This window comes from Astyanax mexicanus, chromosome 1 (assembly GCF_023375975.1).
Source record: "Astyanax mexicanus isolate ESR-SI-001 chromosome 1, AstMex3_surface, whole genome shotgun sequence".
NCBI lineage: Eukaryota > Metazoa > Chordata > Actinopteri > Characiformes > Acestrorhamphidae > Astyanax > Astyanax mexicanus.
In genome coordinates, this window is record NC_064408.1 from 13,522,877 (window position 1) to 13,546,408 (window position 23,532).

Consider the following 23,532-nt stretch of genomic DNA (forward strand, 5'->3'; position numbering starts at 1 on the left):
ACTTCCCAAAGAAAGTACCGGTCACTCCTGCCGCCTCCAGCCGACCTGCCTTCCTTCTCCGCCCGCCCGAGAGAGCTGGACATACCGTATGAGCTACTATGGAGGGTTTTTACATGATAAATCTCTCAGGATTTGATTGATACGGGCATGGTTTCGTATGTAGCGTTTTAAAGCGGTTAAATTAAGGAGCGAGGCGGCTCAGGGCTCGTCCGTTGCTGGTTCGTAGGTTCGTCAGGTGGCTGCTGTTCATTCAACTCACTGAAACCTGCTTTGTTTGACACTTTCCCTCCCCGTTTACAGGCGATGTCGGGCGTGACACTTCAGGTAAGAATGGTTAAAGTGTTTGGGTATCTGTTTAGTGGGTAAAACACTGAAAATAACAAAGAAAAAACGATAAATTTATGATTAATGCAGGTTAATGGTTAGCTAGCTCACTTCACCTAGCGTTAACAACGGTTGCTAGCTAGGCAGTGTTGACGTGCTAGTTAGTTAGCCTAAATGTGTCAATTTTGCTCTAAAAGTAATTTAATAGCCCTAATTTTATCCTTTTAATTTCTCCCTTTCTGTTGATAACGCTTTTAAAGACAAACCAACAGTCAAACCAAATTTCTCAACTTCATATTTAACCTAACCATAGCTAAGAAGTTTATGAAGTCACTGCCTTCATATTAAACCATACTCTATAGCTAAAAAACGTATTTTTTTAGCACACATTCCTAAAGTCCACTTTAATAATAGTTTAAAACTAATGATAAATGAAAATACACGTATTGTCATGTTAAGGTGTCCCACTGATGGTTCAGATTTTCAGGTTGAACAGGTTTATCAGGGCTTGGCTGTCTCTTATACAGAAGTTAAGCAATGCTGTTATGTTTGAATTTAGGAATTTATATTCTTTTTCAGTATCCATGTCCAAAGTAATCACCCTGTAGTCTAGGGTAACGTATAAAATGTAAGCATTGTATCACACCCTTGTTTAAAAGAAAAAATAATGTACAATTTATACACTACATCAAAACTAGTGCTGGGAGGTTAATTGAATCAATTTGATTAATGAGTCTAATTAATGTAATTAAAGTACATCTTTACATATGGAAGCTGCAGAGTGAATCATAGTAGATAAACCTGTGCTTCTGTTAGAAACTTGTAGCTGTTTAAGAACTCTTTTATGTAGAAATAAGTTTTATATTTTGCACTTTTCCTTCACTGAAATACAAGGAGGTTGTGTTTGTACCATGTTTAATATAAAAGCTGCATATGAGGTTAATGGGAACAACAAAAAAAATATGTTAAAGGAAAAAAATGCTTCTACATCACTTTAAATGGTACTGTCTGTTTACAAATAAAAAAACTGAAGTTATATAGAACTAAAGAAAAACAAACTACTTCATAATCGAGAATTGCTTATTTATTTGAGAAACATTGAGATTCAATAAATTCAACTAAAGGAACAGACCTAAATGTAATGCCTGAGATGTAAGCATCAAAGCAATGTATTAGCACTGAATGTAAAAAATAAACAGTGCATTATACTCTTATTTAACAAAATAAAGTCAGCCCTAAATGTCTAAAGATCAGCCCTAAATATAAAACATAAAATGTAAGCACAAATACCTCATATTTAAACTTATATTTCAAAGTATGTGAACCTCCAAAATTCAAACCTTAATGTTTAATTTGAAACAGTATTTTAAACTTGTATTGTACTACTCCAAAGTTTGGACACACATTGTCATTCAAAGTTTTTCTTTATTAAATTTATTTTCTACATTGTAGATTAATATTAAACACACAAAAATATAAGGGACACATATGGAATTACATAAAGTAAACAAAAAAAGTGTTTGTCCTTCACAATCCCCTGATCTAAACCTGATCAACTGAGATAGTGATTTGGGGTGAAGCACCTCCGGGAACTCCTTTAAGATGCTGAGAAAACTAGTCCAAGTGACTACCTAAGGACACCACTGGGATAATACCAAAATGTGATACCTAGAAGAATCTAAAGAGCTAAACATTCTAGTTTGTTTAACACTTTTGACTGCTACTGTATTTTAAATTCTGTATTGGCCCTAAATGTTACAAATCAGCATTGAGTGTTAACTGCAAACCAAACATTAGACCTGGGGGAAAAAAATCAGGCATAAACAGGACTTTAGACTCGTACTTAATTAAATTCAGCCTTAGATGTAAAATGAAATGGACTACTTCCTACTGCTATTTTTAAAAAAAACAGCACTAAATGTAAACACTACACCAGACTTATCTTAAAAATCTGCCTTGAGTGCAAGTTCTGTTTCAGACCCATAAGTCAGCCCCTAGTATAAAATGTAAAATTCTACTCAGACTCTTATTATTAAAAAGAAGCCAGATCTAATTGTAAATTAGTATTAATGTGAAATTAAAAAAAAAAATCATTCCTAAATTTGAGATGTAAATACTTACACAATGTAACCCTAAATATATATTTGTCAGCACTATATTAAAAAAAGTTCTAAATTTAAACATAGCACTCTTTTACACTTAATAAAATAACATAATTGTAAACATTACATCAAACTATGTTATGAAGCAAACCTTTTCAGTTTTATGCCCATTTTAAGGTTATCTGCAGTTTTTTTTTACATGCATGTTTTTTTTTCCCACAGGGATTAACTTTTTATGTGTTAACTTACCTAATTTTTCTTTTTGGCCCATTTGAATTTCATCAGCCAGTACTAAAAAAATGTTTGCACAACAGAGAGCCATTTATTAAGCTATAATATGATCCAAAACAAACAAACAAACAAACCTCTTCTACGTTCAGGCCTGAGAGCTAATCCTCTTTTAAAACGCTCAATCTGTGACTATGTTGTTCTGGAAAGTCTAGAGTAAACATGAATACTGAAGTGGTTTACAGTGTGTTGTAAGCTAGATTCAGTGTACCACTACCGGTTAGTGATTTAGGCTAGATGTGACCAGTTCCCCTATAGGGATGGGCGCACAATAGGCACTCCGATATAGCCTTTTGCATCATCCTTCTTCCTTCAGAACCATCCTCATGGGACCTATGGAACTCTGTGTGAATCATTTGACCATTTCTAGTAGTGATTGCATGCTGTATCAGCCTGATGTGGCCTGCCTGACATTTACTCAATCCCCAATCCAGTTTGAAGCTCTGCTAATGGTATAACCAGGGATATTGCCATATCTATATCTCTATCTATCTGTCTATCTATCTGTCTATCTGTCTGTCTGTCTGTCTGTCTGTCTTTTGTGTATGATCATCTCATTTTTATTTTTGTTTAATTTGGCCCATTATAATTAGCTACTGTAGTTAAACTAGTGTGGGTTAAATTCTCACAGTATTATCTAAACATATAGGCTAACTGTATCAGATGCTATTTGTTTTTGTATTACACAAGTTAATGAACTGTTCTTGAGTACTGCAACGCAAAACTGCCATTCCTGCATTTACAAAAAAATAGGGTTTCTTGAGTATGAGGATTAGTATATCTGAAAAAGCAGAACCACATAAAAATCCAAGTGTAAACACAGATTGATTTTGATAGTCTGGACAGACAGAAATGTGTCAAACCTCAATTAAAACCACGTAATTATTTATTATAAATTTACCTTCAATCACTTCTTTCTGCTTTTCCTTCTGGACAGACTTGACATGAACTAATCAGGCTAACCTAATAGTTCCTACTTTGTGGTACAAACATCAGAAGGAACTGAAAGAAACCTGTTTTTTCCAAGCAAATGTCCAGTAAATGACACACTCTGCAGTTAAATGTCTAAGTGAAATTTTTGTGCTTTTGGCCTTTGATTGATTTTTTTTTTTTTTTGTGGCCGTTCACGTTTGGCATCGCTTATGTAAGCAATTAGAAATTATCTGGTGTCCCCACTAGCTAGTTTTAAGGAATTCCAGAATTGGGGGTTTGTCTTAGTAGTGTCTCTTTCTTTAAAAGCCAATTGAAAGCATTGCGGAAATTTTATCATGCAACTCTCAGTTAGAGATGGTGATAGTTACAAAATAATTCTAATGTGAAACTACATGAAATGTTCACATTATTCTCACAGTATGTCACGTTTATATGTTGTAACTGTTGAAACAACAGAGGAAAAAAGAGAAAATGCTATGGAGAAAACTGTAACCTGTGTTCTATCTGGCCTGTATCTCCCATTCTACAACATCTCAAAGGTGGTCTAATCCAGTGACTGGGAAGACCACTAAAGAAATCTGAATTTAAACGTTTGTTTAGTGACAAGATGCTAGAAGTAACCATTAGAGGATTAGAAGTAAATTGTGGTCATGAATCCGGAATTAACTTGGTTAACAACAATACTCAAATATGTGAAGTGACTTAATAATAATATTAATGGGCTCAAAATGTGCCAAAAACAATCCCCACACCATTACACCACCTCCACCAACCTGGACTGTTTATGGAGTCTGGTCATTCTTTGTTGACCTTTTTCTATTAACAATGCGTTTCCGTCTGCAAAACTGCTGCATAGTGGGTGCTTTTTCTTTATTACTGTGTTCAGAGTAAACTCTAGAGACTGTAGTGCTGAAACCACTAGGAGATCAGCACTTCTAGAAAAAATCCTTCAAACCATCTGACACTGACAATTTTGCCACATTCAAAATCTCTAATATCACAGTTTTCCCCCGTTCTGCTGGTTAATGTTTCATGAAGATCATAACCAATATCTGTGTGATTTGTATTCACTGCATTGCTTTCAAAATTTTGACCTATTAGTTAATCGCATGAATGAGTAGGTATACAGAAGCTGTTCAGATATCTGCTTGATGTGCCATCTATCTGCTAAAACTAAATAATTTTAAAATCGTAGTACACTATATGGTCAAAATATAGGGCCACCGTTTATTCATAGGTATAATTTCATTATCTGACATTTAGGGTAGTAAAAAGGGGTCTTCCTGTGTTTTTGGAGCAACTGTCTTCTCCACTGTCCAGGAAAGGCTTTCTAATAGATTTTGGAGCATTGAGGTCAAGATTGCTTTCAAAGGGTGGGAAAAAACTCTCTATCCCACATCTGTCTTTGGAGCCATGGTACTAACAAGTCCATGTTTATCTGCTCCAGAAAGTCCTTTTGTATTGGCAATACTTTGATATAGAGACTATAAAATCTATGCATGCATTTGCACATCTGCATCAGTAGCTGAAAGTTGCATGTGGACATTTAGATAATACTGTTATAGACAAAATAACGTAAACCAGTGTGTAATCTTGTATTATTATTGTTAAGTGAGTTCTAATGAAGACGTGTTAGCTGAGTAATAATATTAATGAACGGTGAATGAAAGTTCGCTCTCCTCCATCTCTTCCTGCAGAGTGGTTCCATGCGGATCCTGGCCGAGGGTGACCTTCTGGACCCAGAGTTCCAGCAGCGGCTGGAGGATGCTCGTGCTTTGCTCAGACAAGAGATCCAGCGTGAACTAAAGATCAAGGAGGCGGCAGAGCGGCTCCGGCGGGCCGTCACCAACAGGAAGAGTGCCGCTGATGTGGAAGGACAGCTACGAGCCTCCAGCCGTAAGCTGGAGCAGCTCCACTGGGAGCTCCAGGAACTAAATGCACGAGCAATGGCTATGGAGAAGGAGACATCCACAGGTGAAAGGATGACTGCTGTAACATTTTTTTTTATTTTTTTTTTTTATAATAAATAAGCTTCTTTCATAAGCCAGGCTTTGACAAAACAGCTGACAAATATCCTGGCGGATATGACTGCTAATAAAGGTCTAGCAGCAGAGATTAGTGATCAATTTTTTCCATCTTCATCTCTGCTAATTTGTATGTACAGAACAAATAGAAGGATGTAACAAATTGGACACAATCAATTTGTTCATTCACATACAGCCAGATTTGACCCAACTAAATTGAAAAAATCAGTTTGTTCACAAGAAGGCATCGAGGTTCGAGGAACTTTGAGGTTATCACAATGGTTTCCTCCTAATGGAGATAAAGCACCGAGATGTACTCTAGTGTACCAGTGGTGATCAAACGTATCCTATTGGATTGTTTGATACACAGTCACTCCAGGTTATAAAGCTTTTTTTTCAGAGCACTTCTTGAGATTTATTTGATAAAGCACTTCCAGACAAGTTTCTAAAATTCTTGTCTCATACGAAATGAAACTCTACAGCTCTGTACATGTGGATTTTGATGGTTGTTTAAACTGCTGTTTTATTACTGTCTCTACTAATTATTGGGATTTTGTCATGAATTTAGCCTTAGCTGTTGATGTGGCATTAAACAACAACAGCATTTGGGATACAATTATAAACTGAGTAAACTCAATTATAAACTCATCCCAATACTTTGATTTGTGATAGTAGGCTCATAATTCATTGTTTTTTTTCTGTGGTATTTGAGTGGAATTAAAAAAGCTGTCTGTTTTGTTGCCAAATCCATTAATGCGAGTAGGGCTGGTAGACCAGTTAATAGGCCAGCAATATCAAATCTTTTATGTGTTGCTACAGCCCTAATAGTTAGTAATGTTAATAGTGTTATTAATGTTTGGTGTCTTGAAGTGTTTGATTTGCTTGTTTGCAGACACTACCACTTCTCCAGACCCCTGCCATTGGGAGGACTCAACATCTCCACTGGCCAATCGCATCCGCACCCTGCGGAAACAGCTCACCATGGAGCTGAAAGTGAAACAAGGAGCTGAGAACATCATGCAGACGTACGCCAGCAGATCGGTTAAGGTGAGGGAGCTCCTAAGCTCTTGCAGTAGTGCCACAACCCCACCCAGGCTTTGAGCCAGTCTGTAGTCCAGTGCTCTAATACACTGCTAGTGCTTCACATTTCAGGAAATCATCTAGCCTATTTTTTATTATAGATTCAGTTGTCATTATCGTAATTGGTCCGTATTTTATGACTTGGGATGTGGCCAAAGAACTACCTCCTCCTGTGTAGAATGATTAGGAACCTTCCCCCATTCCTCAAGGCTTTATAATTCCCCTCCTCCGCCTCCTTTAAACCCCTTTTATTCTGATGGACCCATGACCTCTAGCGAAGCTGAGATTGTGTTAGAACCGCTGTGGAACACTGTGTCCTGGCAGCCGGTGATTTATGCTCCTGCTGCTGCCATCCTGGAAGCAAACAGCTTGAGTACCGAGCGAGCTTGCATCTCGCTCACACACTCTCACACACTCTTTTACTCACACATACACATCTCCCACGTGAATGTTAGCGGGAGGCGGAGGAGATGCAGGCTGGTTCTGATTCGGTTTCTCCTGTACTGGGCCTGGCGACAGCAACGGGCCATGTGACTCCAGGCCGACCAATGCCATCACGTTCTGGTTTGGGCCGGCCAGCCAGACTGGGCAAAAACAGCAGCAGCACTGGCACAGAGCAAGCTAACTCTTGTGGAGATGAGAAAGAGGGCGTGAGAAAAACTGAGTGTGTAGAAGAGGTAGATAATTGCGAGAGGGAGGGAGAAAGTGGGAGGGAAAGATAGATGGTAAAAGGGAGAGAGAAAGAGAGAGGGAGAGAAAGCAAGTGAACAGGATGCAAGGACACCACAACAATAAGGAGAAGGTGAGAAATGGCTTGTCTGGTGCCGATGAGGGACATGCTGCGGCTTGAGGTGAGACGGCAATGCCTGAAGTCCAAGCACAAACTGAGAAGCCTGACCAGGTCCATCTAGGGCTAGACGAAGGACCTTGACTGAAAGAGAGAACGTCTGATGGGGAGAGCGGAAGAAAAAGGAGATGTCATACAGCAGTGTGAAAGTCCACAAAAGATGACGGATGAACTGCTAAACTGCCTAGAGCGGGGGAGAGCGCTGTGGACGGTAGTGTTTTCACCCTTGTTTTCATCCTATAGCTACCGTATTGATCGGCTTTAAGAATGGAAGGAAAATGCCTTGCAGTGCCTATAGTAGAGTGTCGCCTGCCAAGTGACTGCATGTCCATTGTTTACGTTATATTACTGCCTAAAGCTGCATTCTGTAGGGTTATAGATACTGCCCCCTACATGTAGTGGAATCAAAACAATGCCTCTGTGATGTTTCGTGTTCTGTTTGTCGCAAATTAATCTGTATAAGGATTTTATGGATTCCTAGTCTCATTAGTTTTACTAGTTTTATTTATTTATTTGCATTAAATCTCCGGAACCCCACTTTTATAATTCAATTATAATTCAACTTAATGCAGACAGTACACAGTCTAGTCAGAATATTCTGTGCATACAGGTGGGTCATTCTCAGCACTGGAGTAACATTGGTATGGTGGTGATTGTTAGCGAGTTTTACACTGTTAGGTGGATGAGTGGATCAGAAACAGCAGTGCTGCTGGAGTTTTTAAACACTGTGTTCATTAACCCTGTTACTCTATTAGACACTCCTACTTAGATTCTCCACCTTGTAGATAAAGTAAAGTCTGTGACAGAAACTCTGAATCTGTTGCTGCATAGTTTGTGTTGGTCATCTACAAGTTCTTCATCAGTGCCCAGAGGAAAACATTTGGCTGGATGTTTATGGTTGGTGGACTATTCTCAGGTTAGCAGTGACAGAGTTGTTTAAAAACTCCAGCAGCACTGCTTTATTTCATCCATTTTTATCAGAAAAGCACACACTAGCAATCCACCAACACGTCAGTGTCACTGCAGTGCTGAGAATGACACACCACCCAAGTAATATCTTACAAGTATGGACTAAAATCTGTAATTCTGGAAAAGCAATGTAGTTATGAGAGAGATGCTTTCTTGGATTATCTACAGAACTTAATGGGTTAAAAAATGCAGCTGTGAAACTAGGTTTGTGGTACTCTCTCAAGTTATTTTGGGAGCATTGCTGTGAAAATAGCACAGTCAGTGTTGTTTATACAGTATTATGGAGAGCTGGGATTGCTGTACACCTGGATGGCTTCTATAATAGATATGATCACAAGAGGTAGGAGGCTATAAAAAGGCTTCAGCATAACTGATCTCTTGGTCATCATATTACTAACGGAAGGTCAGCCCGTGCTTTCTGACCTAACATTGTGTTCTCTCTTTCTCTGGCTCTTTCTTTCTGTGTCTCACACACAGTATCTCTCTGGCTCTCACTTTCACTTTTTTAAATCTTTTTTCACTCATCTGTCAATCTCTCCCCAGGACCGAAAGATGCTGTCCACAGCCCAGCAGATGCTGCAGGATAGTCGGACCAAAATCGAGCTGCTGCGCATGCAGATTGTTAAAGTGACCCAGGCCAGAGAGGGAGAGCGAGAGGCCACAGACCAGGATGGTGAGCAGATGTGAACATTGGTCATGTCACTGTCCCCTAATGTTTCCATAGAATCTGTCACAGTAAGATGGATGGAAAATTGATGGAAATAACTGTAGTTGGAGGACGTTTCTCATTCTTTGAAAGGAAGTACAATAAAAATGATTAAATCGTTACTTGTCTCAGATCTCAAGATGGATTTGAGGTCATTAATCAGGCAGGTTTTCCAGAGCAGGCCATTCATCTCCTATTCAAATAAATTTCATATTTAAAGGCTTGTTTTTCTTTCCCATTCAAATACAGATATAATTAAATTCATAGAATGTACATAATTAACCAACATCGCATTCCACTTAATAATTTGTATAAAGTGTTCAGATGACAAATACATTTCAACATGGGCAGAACTGAACCCTTCCACACTTTTACATGCGATTTTACTCGAACACACATTGTTGTCTCTGGCTTTTTATATTGTGATAACCAAGATCACTGATTTGTTGTGTCATAGCAACAAAATCAAAAGCTTGAGTTAACCGTGAGCTCCATAAATAGCTCAAAAGCATCTCTTACTGATGTACAGACATCAAGGCTGTAAGTAGAATTGCTCTTAAAGTTCAACAGTGTCCAAATACCTCAGTTACATTGAACCTGCTGATTTTTTATCTAATCTGTCATTACTTCACAAAATATTGCCAGAGTTGGATCTATATACCTACTAAATAGAAACAATCCAGAGAAGAAGATGTAAAAAGGCAATTTAAATCTGTTATATGGACGTGGTCCTCATTTCAATTTCTTGTAAATATTAAGTACACATTTATATCAATATTTATATATTTTTTTTTAATAAAATTTAACTAATGGTTTGTTTCATTTTGGGTCTGGTGTTTAGCCTTAATATGGTTTGAATATGTAGCATTTTACTTTTGTTCAGAGTGTTTTACTATTATTCTCATTCTCTTGTTAGTCCCATAAAATAAGCACAAGTTAAATCTAAATATTAATCTGAAGGCTGGTCTTTATGCTCATAGGTCGGTCCTCTGAAACCATCAGCCCCCTGGAGTTGAGGATGGAGGAACTTCGGCACCACTTGAGGATCGAGGCTGCAGTGGCTGAAGGAGCCAAGAATGTGGTGAAGCAGCTAGGGGGACGCAGGGTTCAAGACCGCAGAGCGCTGGCTGAGGTAAGCCAGATTTTTTGCCTGCTGGATTAGTGTGTTTTGGTTTTACAGTGGGATTATAGTACAAGTTCTTGCAGTAGGGGTTAACATAACAGCGGCAGATCTTTACTATACTGTATGTTTTGCAAGCAGTTGTATTTCTTTACTTGCGAGCGTTTGATATTCCTAGTTGGTTTCACAATTATGTTCAGTGCTGTTAATAATTAATTGTGCCTATAAAAAGTATTCACTTCCTTGAATAAGTTCCACTATTATTGTGGAATCATGGTCAAAATAAATTGACAGAATAAAATTGTAATGAAAATTTTTATGTTTTTAAATAAATATATGTAAAAAATACAACTTTTCTGAAAGTTCAGTTAAATGCATCATTAACAAATGTAAGGAATATGGCACATCCATATAAACTGAGTGATCGTATAAGAAGCAGACCAATAGAGTGAAGCTACCGATGATTAATGCTGTGTTTGGTGAACACCAAACACTGCACATCACCACAACACAATCCCCACTGTAAAGCATAGGGGTAGGAGTATCATGCTGTGGTGATGCTTCTCAGCAGCAGGCCCTGGAATGCTTGTGTAGGTAGAGGGTTAAATAAATGCTGCAATATATAGGAAAAACTTGGGAGGACCCTCTGGAAGAGACGATTTATATTCCACCAAGACTATTAAGACAAGTAATGATCTCAAGACAAGCAAGGTAAATGTTCTGAAGGAATCAAGGCTTCAGAACAAGAATTTCTGTCTGGGCCTTGGAAACTTGTGAATACTTTTTATAGACACTGTAAATCCTTAGCCAAGGCTACATTTGTATGTGTTTGTTCAGGCTCAAGCAAGTCTGCAGGAGTCCTCCCAGAAGTTGGATCTTCTGCGTCTGTCTCTGGAACAGAGGCTTGGAGAACTTCCCCAGGACCACCCCAAACGAGCTGCCATTAAAGAGGAGTTGACTGTTGGGACCTCTCCCAGTGTGGGCCTGCAGAAAGAGAGACACCATTCTTCGTCCTCAGCATCCTCCTCTTCATTCTTCAAGCCAGCCAGCCTTACAGGTAGGAACATTGTGTTCTTTGTCAAATTCATTTATATTTAATATTACCATATTAGAATACTAAAATGCAGTCATGCATCATGATTGCTTTAGTATATTGAGTAAATCCTGTAAAAGTTTTGGCTCAGTGTAACTGTCTTTGTTTGTGTAGGTCGGCTGGAGGTTAGGCTGATGGGTTGTCAGGATCTGTTGGAGTCGGTGCCAGGTCGTTGCCGGGTGTCATGTACCTCTTCCACCCCTGGCAGCCCTTCTGAGGCAAAGTCCCTGAGGATGCGGTCCGGCTTGTCCACTCGCAGCACCAATGGCAAGACAGCAAAGTCTGACGAGTTATCCAGTGAGTCCCAAACGCGTGTCTCAAAACCTTCTGATGGGCCAGGCAGTTTTTTCAGCATTGATGTAGCAATTTTACTTAAAAAAAAAAAACTTTAAAACGACATTATTTGTTTCACTGTCATTAAGAAGAAGAATAGTGACCATTACATTGCTATTCTGTACCTTTGTTGTAGCTGAACAAGACCTTTCTCCGGAACTGCATAAGACTGCATAACCCAAAGTCATATTTGGGTAAAAATGCTGTAATATTACTCTACCACCTCAGTCCACCAGTTCTGTGGCCTCTCAGCTTGTTAACAAATGCGTGTAAACAGGATCCACGAGGGGGCATGCAAAGTCTGATTTGTATTTACAGCAGTTAAGTAAAAGTGAATTACCTTGCCCATCTGTAGAGGGAGCCCAAGCTCAATGATGTTCCATAATGATGCTTTAACTTAAGCAATAGTACTGTTGCTTTCTTGGTTGCTAGAGTTAAAACAAGTGCATGGATTTGATGCCTGAATCAGTTTGTTTAGTTTGTTTTAGTGGAAAATGTGGAAGCACTTATTAGTATTAATTAATGAATTCATTGATTTTATTTCTTTTAATATTTTTTTTGTTTAAAATAACAGATATACAGTGTTTTAAATGACTGTCTGTATTCTCTCTCTCTTCACTGCAGCGGAGATCAGCGCAGTGTTGAAGGTGGATAACCGGATGGTGGGCCGCACACACTGGCGTCCAATGGGCAAAGAGGCTTGGGATCAGAGTTTCATCATTGAACTTGAGCGGGTCGGTAATGCAGAGCTTGCCTATTGATTTTATTGACCAATTTGACTTGAACAGCATTCAGGACAGGTCAGCATAAAGCTTTAGGGACTAGTCTTTAAGATATAAATAAGTCTAATTGTCCAAGGTGTTAAGCATCATCAGACGGCTACAAATTCTTGGTGTGATTAGACTGTTGGCAGCTAGTGCTGTTTGTCTGCAGACTTTTCCTTGCCTTCATCAACACGGCTTTGCTAGCAAAGTGCGGTCAGCCCCTCAGAGCCTCCCACTCTCTAACTGTAATCCATAACTAATCCCCCAACATCACTCTAATCTTTTGCTCGCCTCAGAGGCCAAGTACGGCGCCTGAGTCCTGGCCAAAGCTGCCTTCAGTTCTGGTTTCCAGAGCCAGTCGTTTGAAGGTCAGCCGCAAGCTGATTCAGTAGTAACTGCTCAAAATGAGAACATGATTTTCTGTCGGATGTTAGAGATGTAAGAGATGTTGTACAAGTCCAGCCCAGTGGGGCAAATGCTTTAATATAAAATGTTACTAGCAGTGCCTTGTATGTGTTTGCATAACACACACACTCACACGACAAATGAATGCCTAAATATGTCAATATATGTATAGGAAAGGCTCTATATAAATTATTATAATAATCATTATTATTAAATAGTAACAATGGCTGCTATTTTTTTCAGGTTATCAAACTGATACAATAATATTTAGTGAAAATGTTTTTAAATATCATGACATAACATTTTTAGCATATCGCCATCCTTAACATTTAATAATGATTTTTTTATTTATTGCTTAATGTTTAATCTGTTTGTGATTAATAAGATCCTAAATGGAGTTAATTCAAATACAAATCTGTCTGGTCCTGCTATAGTCTCGGGAGCTGGAGATTGGTGTGTACTGGCGAGACTGGAGGGCCCTGTGTGCCGTGAAGTTCCTGCGTCTGGAGGACTTCTTAGATAACCAACGGCATGGAATGTGTCTTTACCTAGAGCCACAAGGAACACTGTTCACTGAGGTAGGAGCCCATCAGCATTCAAGAGCTCAGATGTAACACTTAATAGTTTTAGTACAGAAGGCAAATTAACTGTATAAAGTTTGTCATTTGTTTTTTACTGTATGATCATTTAACTGCAGGTGAGATTCATCAACCCTGTTATTGAGCGGCACCCGAAACTGCAAAGACAGAAGCGTATATTTCCCAAAGAGAAAGGTACACATGGTTGTAAACACTCATTGCTATAAACACCCAGGGGGCATAAATCTCACATAAAACAAAATATAGCTTCATGTTATTGTAAGCATAAATTGTGCAGTATTATAGCGCTCTGGGCTAAATATGTGCTTGAACTGTGGGCCTACAGGGTCTTATTCCCAGTAGTTCTCATTCTGTAGGTCATAACCTCATGTATTTTTGGATGGTCGTTGATATGTAGCGTGACCCTGTGGCATGACTTAAGCTGTTGTCTTTAATGCAGTGCTTTTACATTTACTTGAGTAAAAAGCTTAAGTTGATACTATAACTTTTACAAAAGTATTTTAAACCCTAGTATCTATACTTCTGCCTGAATAATATGAATAATGAACGTAAATACTTTTGACACCTTTGGTTGGAGAGCATCAAAACAATCACAGAATATAATAAAAATGAATTACTTTTATTTATAGGTAAAAACTTCCTGCGTGCAGCACAAATGAACATGAACTTTGCCACATGGGGCCGTCTGATGATGAGCGTGTTGCCACCCTGCAGCAGCACCATGGCCATGAGCCCACCACTGGCTGCCTCCGACCTGCCCTCCCCCCCACTGCCCACTGGGCCTGACCTCACCTCTCCACCATCTGCTGAGAAAACTGCCTCATCTACCCCTCCTCCTTCAGGGTGAGACATGGTTCTGTTTTTACTTTGCTTCTATGGAAACGGTAATGATGACATCCAGTGATAAATCCAGTCTTGTCTAAACTACAGTAAATGTTCAAATGTTTATGGACATCCTTTCTAATAAATGCTTCATAAATGCTTCATAAATGCTGTATTTTGCGACATTGCAGTGCACCCATGACTGACACAGATGTGCAAACGCACACACAGCTTGTCTAGTCTCTGTAGAGAAGTATAGTTCCAATGGAATAGGATTCTTCAGAGCAGATAAACATAAATATATTGTCACCATGCCAAGGGGAGATTAGAGGGGTATAAAGCCCCCCTGCATTGAGCTGTGGATCAGTGGCACTGTGTTCTCTGTAATGATGGAGTTCCATCCAATACTTTTTAGATGATTTTGATGCTCAGACATTTTATACATTTACACGCAGTTCATATACAGACAGATTGAACAGATACTAGCAAAGTTAACACAGCAAACAAAAGAAGCATGTAAGTAAGATAAAAGCTAAATTAATAAAGTACAGATTACAATCAACCAGTAAAGTAAAAGAAAACCATAACAGAATAATCATAACAGAAAAATTAAAGACTACTAATCAGACTTTATTTAATGCTAAAATGCAAAAGTAGATTAGTAAAAATAATGATAAATTAATTAGAATACAGATGATTATAATCCATATCATGCAATCAAATCCTTATATTTGATCGGCTACCCTGGATTTCCCAGTACTTCATCCATGTAGTTTATCTGGGCACAAGCTATATGAGTTAATGTGATGTGAATGATTGTGACTATGCATTTTTTTTTTGTTATTAAATTGAAGTTGCTAATTTTGGTGCTTATTTTTGTTGAGCAGTTGCCACATAATTAGAGCTTTGTAGAGACAAGACATTTTAAGGTATTAAATTGAATATTGCCCTTATAATTTTATTAAATGTATGTATTTTCTCTGAGGATGATTTAGAGTTGGGATCCACAACCAAGGAGTACCAGAATAACCTTCAGTTGTGTGTAAATGGATTTATCTTGTTTGTGTTTGTTTGTGTTGTTTGTTTCTGCCTGTAGCAACTCTGCAGTTGTCAAACTGAACTTCAGCGAGGAGCGACCACCCAAACCCCCTCGTCTCTACTTGACAAAGACCCCCTCATCAGAAAGCCCAGTGTCCATGGTAAACCCACAACACACAGCAAATGTCGGAAACTGTTCTTTTTCCTTTTTTAAATAACTATTTATACATCTGCTGTTCTTTTCATGTAGAACTCGAAAGGACATTCTTCAGAAGGTCCCAAGGGCAGAGCTGAGCAGCACTGTGCTCCTAAGTAAGTCAGCCGCCAGCAGCATCTGGGAAACTGTTTAATTCCTGAGTTGAGTGTTTAGCCTGTCTGTCTGTCACTCTGTCTGACACGTTCACACTTTCCACTCTCCTGATTTTCCACCCAAACACGTAATGCCTTTCTCCAGTCACTTACAGGGAGTCTGCAGGTGTTTGAAAATTCCTATGTTTATTTAGAGGAAATTATTAAATAGCTAGGATGTCTTCTACTAGATCTTATATTTTGTGTAACATTGCAGTGCTGTTGAATTTGTAGTGTCCAAAAAAACATGAAAATATGGTTACTTTTTTTTTTTTAGGAAAAGAATAAACTTGTGAATGGAAATTAATGTAAAATAAGAGTGCATTTCAAGTAGTAATGTGTGATTATTTTATTGTAACCATGTAACCATCTGTAAAACTATTTTACAAATCTATGTTGTGATATTATTACAGTATTTGTTACATAATGCTTGTTGGCAGTTTATATGCATGACCACAATATTTTACATTTTAGTTTTATGTTTTTTTTTTTTGTTAATCACATTATTAATTTTATTACATTTTATTATTATTATTATTATTATTATTATTATTATTATTATTATTATTATTATTATTATTATTTTTTATACAAAATAATCTTTGCAAGCTACCGTTTTCCGTTAATATTTTTTTGGGTTCTACTGAATGTGACCCTTTTCACAAAATACCTTGAAATATCGTGATATTATTGTCCAAGTTCATGTCGCCCACCCTTAATTTATGGTGTAATAGTTTGGCTACAAGGTTTAAACAAATATGTCTGATTTGTCATACTGTATGTCATATTAATGTTCTCAAAAATTAAACCTACTTTACACATATTTTTTCATTTTATTTTAGTCTGCTCAATTCTTTTGATATTGATTTTGATATTGACATATGATATATTTTTGCTTTTGTTTCAGGAAAATAAAGGGACTGCAGATGGAGGATTTTAAATGTATCTCTGTTCTTGGGAGAGGCCACTTTGGGAAGGTAGCGTCTCAGGCCTTTTTTTTTTTGCACTGTTGAGTGCTAAAATCATTGCTAAAGCGTCTGTCCGTCTCTCTTTCTGTAGGTGCTGCTGGCAGAGCACAAGAGCACAGGGAAAATGTACGCCATTAAGGCTCTAAAGAAAGGGGATGTGGTGACTCGTGATGAAGTTGACAGGTGAATTCTGGTCTCTTTTGAATGCTTCTAAAAAAAAAAACTATAATGATAAGACAATTTTAAACAATTAAAATGACAGCTTCTCAGTTAAATCAGCATTGTATGAGCATTGCCATTGGCATAGCAAACAACGTGATGGTGAAGCTAGATGGGCTGATGTAATAAGCAGAAATAACTTGACTGTGTTGACATTCAGTATTGATGGTGATAAAAGGAGCAAAATGCTCGCCAAAGCCCAGGCCTATCTGTGTTAATTTAGTTAATTAGGCCCATCACGATAATAGCTGCTCTTGATATTGCCCATTGTGTTTTAGTGGCGTTGTTAATTTTAGTCACTAGCACTGTTCTGTTCACTCCTCTGCTCTCTGACAAAGGTGAGGATAAGTCTGCTTCACACACACACACACACACACACACACACACATACACATATACACGCACAGAGTCTCTTACACACTGTTTAAGGGTCACATCTGTTGTGTGAACAAAAAAAACAAAAAAAAAAGTTCTGGGCTTTTTGCTGCTAATTTTGATTGAGACCATGGCGTCAGTCACTCAATTTTTGTGACTAAGCGAGGGCTACAACTTAAGGATTTAAGGAGATTTTAATGTCATTCGCATCAAGCAATTGTTAAAATAGATATAGATAAAATAAAATAAAATAAAAATAAGAACACAATAAAATAGAATAGAACAAAATAGACCTCAAGATAAATACACAAAAAATAGGGAGAGTAGGCAGGTGGCAGCATGATAGTGTAAATTAAGACAAGTCAAGTAGTTTTATTGTCAATACTGCATATGCACAGGACATACAGAGAATTGAAATTACGATACTCTCTTTCCCAATTTTACAGCAAGTACAGATAATAGATATAATAAAGGAGAATGGAAGACACTTTATGTACAATATAGCAGGGACACAAATAGACATACATGAGACAGAAACAAGGTGCAGTAGTGGTGGGGTGAAATAAGATATATAAACAAAAAGAAACAAGGTATATAATAAAAGAGTGGGAGACACTATATGTACAATACAACAAGAAGACAATAGACATGCGTAAGACGGAAGACAATAGTGCAATAAAGTGTCTCAGTGCAGTTTAAAGTGACAGTGTTTTTAAACAGTAATTGTCCTTGTAAAGTGACAGTGCTGTGTTTTTTAGGTGGTGTGTACTAATGAGCTTTGTAGAAAAGCAGAGCGAAGGCTCACCAACCATTATCCAATACACACAGAGTCCATCACTCCGGCAAACAGCACTATCAGCACAAAAAGCAATCTTTAATAATCTGATCTGTGACTAAGTCTTTCAGAACATTGAGTTTCTGAGAAGACACTATTAACGTGACTGAGCTGACTTATGGTGAAACCAAGTGGTGTTCCTACTTTAACAATCTGCTGACACCCAGATTAAAGGACTTTTGAGATGATCAGTTGAATCTAAGGTGTTGGAAGAAGAGAAAACAATAAATGTGGACAGGTGGTTGTCCAGGACCAAGTGTGAGAAACAGTGGTGTAGCCTAGTTGGTAATCTAATGTTTTATTACCTCCCCAATAGGAAACGAGTGATTTATTCTTTTTATTTTAATGGATCGCTCGAAGTTGTTTTATCAATTATTCGACTAGTCAGCAATTATTTCTGCCATGCCCTCCATCTCTGCTTGCTGTGGGTATGGCTCCTGTTTCTAGCTTTCTCTATCACTTTCAAACAATACAAACAGCTGAACATGTGGTTTAAATGCTGTTTGAATATCCAGAACTTTGCACCTTAAATGTGGAAAGTGCTGATATATAGTAAGAAAATATGTGATCTTTAATGATTGGGCACTTTGAGACACAGGTCAGGAGGAGTGTTAACAGTGTGAGTGAGCCTATTACGTTAATCCCAATTAATGATTAGTTGACAATTAAAAATAAAACAAAAAAATAATTGGTCTAATTTGAAAAGACTGTCTTTTAGTTTTTGGACAGTCTGTGGTACATTTACTTATGACTAAACTTGAACACATATTTAATAACTTACCAGCTGCTTAAAACTGCGTACAACATCTGTGTGTTTCTAAAAGCCAAACATATATGCCTGAAATGTCAAAAGTCATGGGATAGCAGTATATAAGGTGTTACCTCAGGGTATGGCTTGGAAATGCACACACTTGTATAAGTTGTAAGGTGTTATATTGTGATTGAACAGTAGACCGCACATTTGGTGATAATGATTTTGAACAGGCAGCATCTGGCTAGAATTGTGACTGTGGCAGAAATTGTATCTGCAATCAATGCAGGAGATCCACAAGCACATCTCACGGATCAGTGCAGCATTCTTTAGCTTCCAAGGCAGGTCTCTAATATCAGTTCCTGTCCCATTATATGTGGCATGTTGGTGTATAGTACGTCTATTAAGCTTTATTATATTTAAATCTAGTATGTACATGTCCTAAGTGCCGTACTGATCTGGGTACACTTGTGCATATGTTTTGGAAATGTCTGTCAAGTTGTTATAACATTTTCGATAAACATTTTAATATGTCACCATGTTTGTATCCTCTGAACTACAGCTCTGATATAGTTTTAAGTAAGAATCAAGCTAATTTGTTGGAAGCTTTATCATATATAAAAAATGCATTTTACTGCTGTGGATTTCTCCAGATGTTCCCTCACTCAGCATGTGACACAGGTATAAAACATTCAGCTATTGAAGAAACTCTCACAATAGAAATCCACAATAGACACCATGAATTCTGTGAAATCTAATCATCAGTCTGGAAAACACTGGTTAATCAGTGATTTTTTTTCTTCCTTTTTTTAATCAGACCTGTCTTAGTAGTATGTAGGTACAGCATTAAAATAGTATGTTCCAAAAATAATGATTCTCTTTCAGTTTATGAAAATATTGATTTTAAACTGTATATTATTTCAGGCCTAATTTTATTATTTATTTTATTTATTTATCTGCATGTTGATTGTGTGCATTTTGTTTGATACTGTTGGCATGTTTCCCACCAGTTTGATGTGCGAGAAGAGGATATTTGAGACCATTAATGCGTCCCATCACCCGTTTCTGGTGAATTTGCATGGTTGCTTCCAGACATGTGACCACGTGTGCTTTGTTATGGAGTACTCGCCTGGGGGAGACCTGATGACCCACATACACAACAGCATCTTCACTGAGCGCCAGACCCGGTACATCACACACACATGCACGCTTACCATATTCTGCATGCACGTGTGCACACGCTACACTGTCTTTTTAAAGTAATGCTTCTTTATATACTGATCTGTATACATTTATGCACAGTGCTTGTCTCTGTATATGCTCACTCCCTAGAACAATAAATGTGTAATAGTCACATTTTAAAAAGGGGTTATTAAGGGTCCTTAGTATAAAGGCAAGAGTTTTAAAACCATTAGCAACCTTGCCCATTCAAAGAATCATTGGACTGCATAAATGGCTCATTGTCTGTTTAATAGATTCTAAGTTCAGTTCAGTTCATTTTCATTTCAGCAAAGCAGCTTTACAGAGATCTGGACCCAAGCCTCTTTTGAGCAAGCCAATTGTGATAGTAGTGCTGGGCAGAATGAGTAAAAATCATTCAAGAAAATCTTAAAGCATAATGTTGATATACTTAATAGAAATGGAGTAACATGATTCGATATAAAAAGAAACTTAACAAAGTATATTAAGTGTCAGTATTTCTCAGCATTCTAATCATATATTTAATACTACATATCTTAACTGTGTATCTAAGTAGTATATTTTTAAATGTATAAGTTTAAGATAGTTGCAGTGGTTTACTGACTTAGGAAACTGTAAAGGATTGTGTTGTTAGATTTGTTACTTTCACACAAACTACAGTTTCCACACAAACTACTACTGCATGTTTTTGCTTGAAATTCAATTTTATACAGATAGTAACCTAAGCAGCAGGCACAATATAGCAGTTTTTTATATCTAAATTATAAATATAGAACATATTGTTTTTTGCAATATATTGCCAAGGCTTAGTTTTTCGTGGGACGGAAAAAAAACTCCCCCAGAGAAGAACCAAGACTCAAAAAAAGGAAGCCATCCTCCTCTTTTTGATACCGGATAGCTCGACAGACAAAAAACAGGAGAATCAATTATAAGAAAGTGAAATAAGGTAGAACGATATGGCCCTAAAATAATATCACGATATTTCATGGTATTTTCACGATAACGATACTCTTGGTGATACGACAAAACATTAAATAAATAAAAATATTTCAAGGATCTACTACTGTAACACATTTAAAAAAAATTGTTATTGCATACAATATGATATGGCACATCCCTGAAATAGTACAAATTGCAAGAATTATATCAAATTTGTAACAGATGTCAATGATCCAGAATGTCATGATACTAATATGCTAAACATACTCATGCACATATACATTATTATCCTGCTTTGAAAATAAATCTATGCAGCTATCTGGAGCAGCACTTTCTGCAGCAGTATCGATTAAAGCTGGATTAAAACTCTTCTCTATGACTGATAAAAAAATCACATGCAAATGGTTCTTTAAAGAATCTTTTAATATGGGTTTATCTCTGTTGTTACAACTAAAAAAAATGCATTATGTTCGTAGATCATACTCCTTTTCTACCCCATAATCTCTGAATCATCTAGCCATAAAGTATATGAAACATGTAATGTAATATATTTTTGTTATTGCTGCTTCTTCTGTTTTCAATGCTCATTTAATGCTCTGTTGTGTTCTGGACAGGTTTTATGCTGCCTGTGTGCTTCTGGGCCTTGAGTTTCTGCATCAGAACAAAATTGTTTATAGGTAAAGATTATATATATCTGTATATCTCTTTTTTTTCCAGTTACATTGACCCATAACTGTAAAGTGCATACTGAGTTCTGTTCAATTGCATGCTTTCAACAGGGACTTAAAGCTGGACAATCTGTTAATGGATGCTGATGGATTTGTGCGAATAGCAGATTTCGGACTTTGCAAAGAAGGTAATGTCACAAGTGTAAAACACTAGTTTATGTTCAAATGTTTGTGTGGTTGTGAATACCCTTTAAATATGTGCATCAACTACTTTAATTTGTACCCATTGCTGACACAAATGTGTAAATTTACACACAACCTGTCTAGTCTATGTGGAGAAGTACTGCCATTAGAATCATTACTACTGAGCCTGTTAGCACCATGCCCTAGTGCCAGGCGTGGGCTAGAGGTGTAAAAAGAGCCCAGGCACAGAGCTGTTGAACAGTGGAACTGTATTCTCTGAAATGATGTTGCTACCTCTTTTTGAGATGAGCTTGGGATTGGGGATAAGGTAGGATGCTGATTATCCAACATCCTGACCTCAGTAATGCTCTTGTTGCAGAATGCAATCAAATCCTCACAGCAATTCTCCAATATCTAGTAGAAAGTATTTCTGGTACATTAGAAACAATAGAAACCCCTACAACAGGATAAACACTACAGTATAATGAATATACTTTGTTTTTTGTCATAAATGAGTGTCCATGTGTATGTAATGTTTGTTGCTGTTGTTTAGGTATGGGATACGGTGATCGCACGTCAACATTTTGTGGCACACCAGAGTTTCTGGCCCCTGAGGTTCTGACGGACAGCACCTACACACGCGCTGTGGACTGGTGGGGCCTCGGAGTGCTTATCTATGAGATGTTAGTGGGAGAGGTCTGTGCCTGTTTTTTTTTTTTTGTTTTTTTTTGCAGTTTGCTTTTCTAGTGCAACACAGCCTGTTAAGCATTCTCATGTAATGTGGTCTGCTGCTGGGTATTTTTTAAGTACTGGATGGTAATTCAGTTTTGTCCATTTTTAACAATGCTGGTATGAATTCTTAATGTTAAGCACTATAATGTAGGATTTATACAGCTACAAATTCTTTTCACATTTACTTTATGATGATGACCTTTTTCTGTGTGTCCTTGTTTTTGTTTTAGTCTCCATTCCCAGGAGATGATGAGGAGGAAGTGTTTGACAGCATAGTAAATGATGAGGTGCGCTACCCAAGGTTTCTCTCCCCAGAGTCAGTCTCTATAATCCAAAAGGTACCCACACTCACCTTTTTTTCTATTGCTTCATAATTGCAAAACCTAAAAAAAAACAGTCATATCTTAAATACTGCTGCTCTATTGTAGTGTGTTACATGGACAATGTGTTGTGTTTCTGTATATTTTTTGTAGAATGTTGTTGAATATGATATTTTGTCTCAAGATCCAAAAACAAGCACAATATTCTGTAAGTTCTTGTGTTCAGGGACATTTTCTATTTTCTGCATCTTTTTCCACAGCTGCTGCAGAAAAACCCAGAGAAAAGACTGGGTGCCGGAGAGCAGGATGCTAATGAAGTGAAAAAACACCGGTTCTTTCAGGTGACTGACTTTTTATCTTTGCTGACAGAATAAAACCTTGCATTTCTAAAATGCTCACTTTACAGGAGGAGGGAAAAATATGTTAATTCACAATGCAGGTCAGTGTAGGCCCAATCCCATTTCCCCCCTTGGTCCTACCACTAACCTCTACCCCTTTTTTTTGAGAGTAACCCTTTCCTTTGGATCAGAGTTACAAGGTGAAGGGG

The 23,532-nt window shown here is 37.5% G+C and overlaps 1 protein-coding gene across 2 annotated transcripts in view; it reads left to right on the plus strand.

Moving 5' to 3' along the window:
• pkn3 (protein kinase N3) overlaps window positions 1–23,532 on the plus strand; it is a 26,907-nt gene continuing 3,375 nt past the window's right edge. Inside the window, exons 1-21 of one of the 2 annotated variants that reach the window (XM_007255805.4) lie at window positions 1–324; window positions 5,345–5,621; window positions 6,564–6,718; window positions 9,111–9,240; window positions 10,254–10,405; window positions 11,231–11,450; window positions 11,601–11,783; window positions 12,444–12,553; window positions 13,423–13,566; window positions 13,686–13,761; window positions 14,217–14,430; window positions 15,506–15,608; window positions 15,698–15,759; window positions 16,703–16,772; window positions 16,855–16,946; window positions 19,954–20,130; window positions 21,697–21,759; window positions 21,862–21,938; window positions 22,487–22,629; window positions 22,896–23,003; window positions 23,246–23,326. In XM_007255805.4, the coding sequence (XP_007255867.3) occupies window positions 304–324; window positions 5,345–5,621; window positions 6,564–6,718; window positions 9,111–9,240; window positions 10,254–10,405; window positions 11,231–11,450; window positions 11,601–11,783; window positions 12,444–12,553; window positions 13,423–13,566; window positions 13,686–13,761; window positions 14,217–14,430; window positions 15,506–15,608; window positions 15,698–15,759; window positions 16,703–16,772; window positions 16,855–16,946; window positions 19,954–20,130; window positions 21,697–21,759; window positions 21,862–21,938; window positions 22,487–22,629; window positions 22,896–23,003; window positions 23,246–23,326 (2,658 nt within the window). In that variant the 5' untranslated portion in view covers window positions 1–303. Of the gene's footprint in view, window positions 325–5,344; window positions 5,622–6,563; window positions 6,719–7,447; window positions 7,810–9,110; window positions 9,241–10,253; window positions 10,406–11,230; window positions 11,451–11,600; window positions 11,784–12,443; window positions 12,554–13,422; window positions 13,567–13,685; window positions 13,762–14,216; window positions 14,431–15,505; window positions 15,609–15,697; window positions 15,760–16,702; window positions 16,773–16,854; window positions 16,947–19,953; window positions 20,131–21,696; window positions 21,760–21,861; window positions 21,939–22,486; window positions 22,630–22,895; window positions 23,004–23,245; window positions 23,327–23,532 lie in introns of those variants that run through there. The other variant, XM_049467909.1, reaches the window with a different exon arrangement.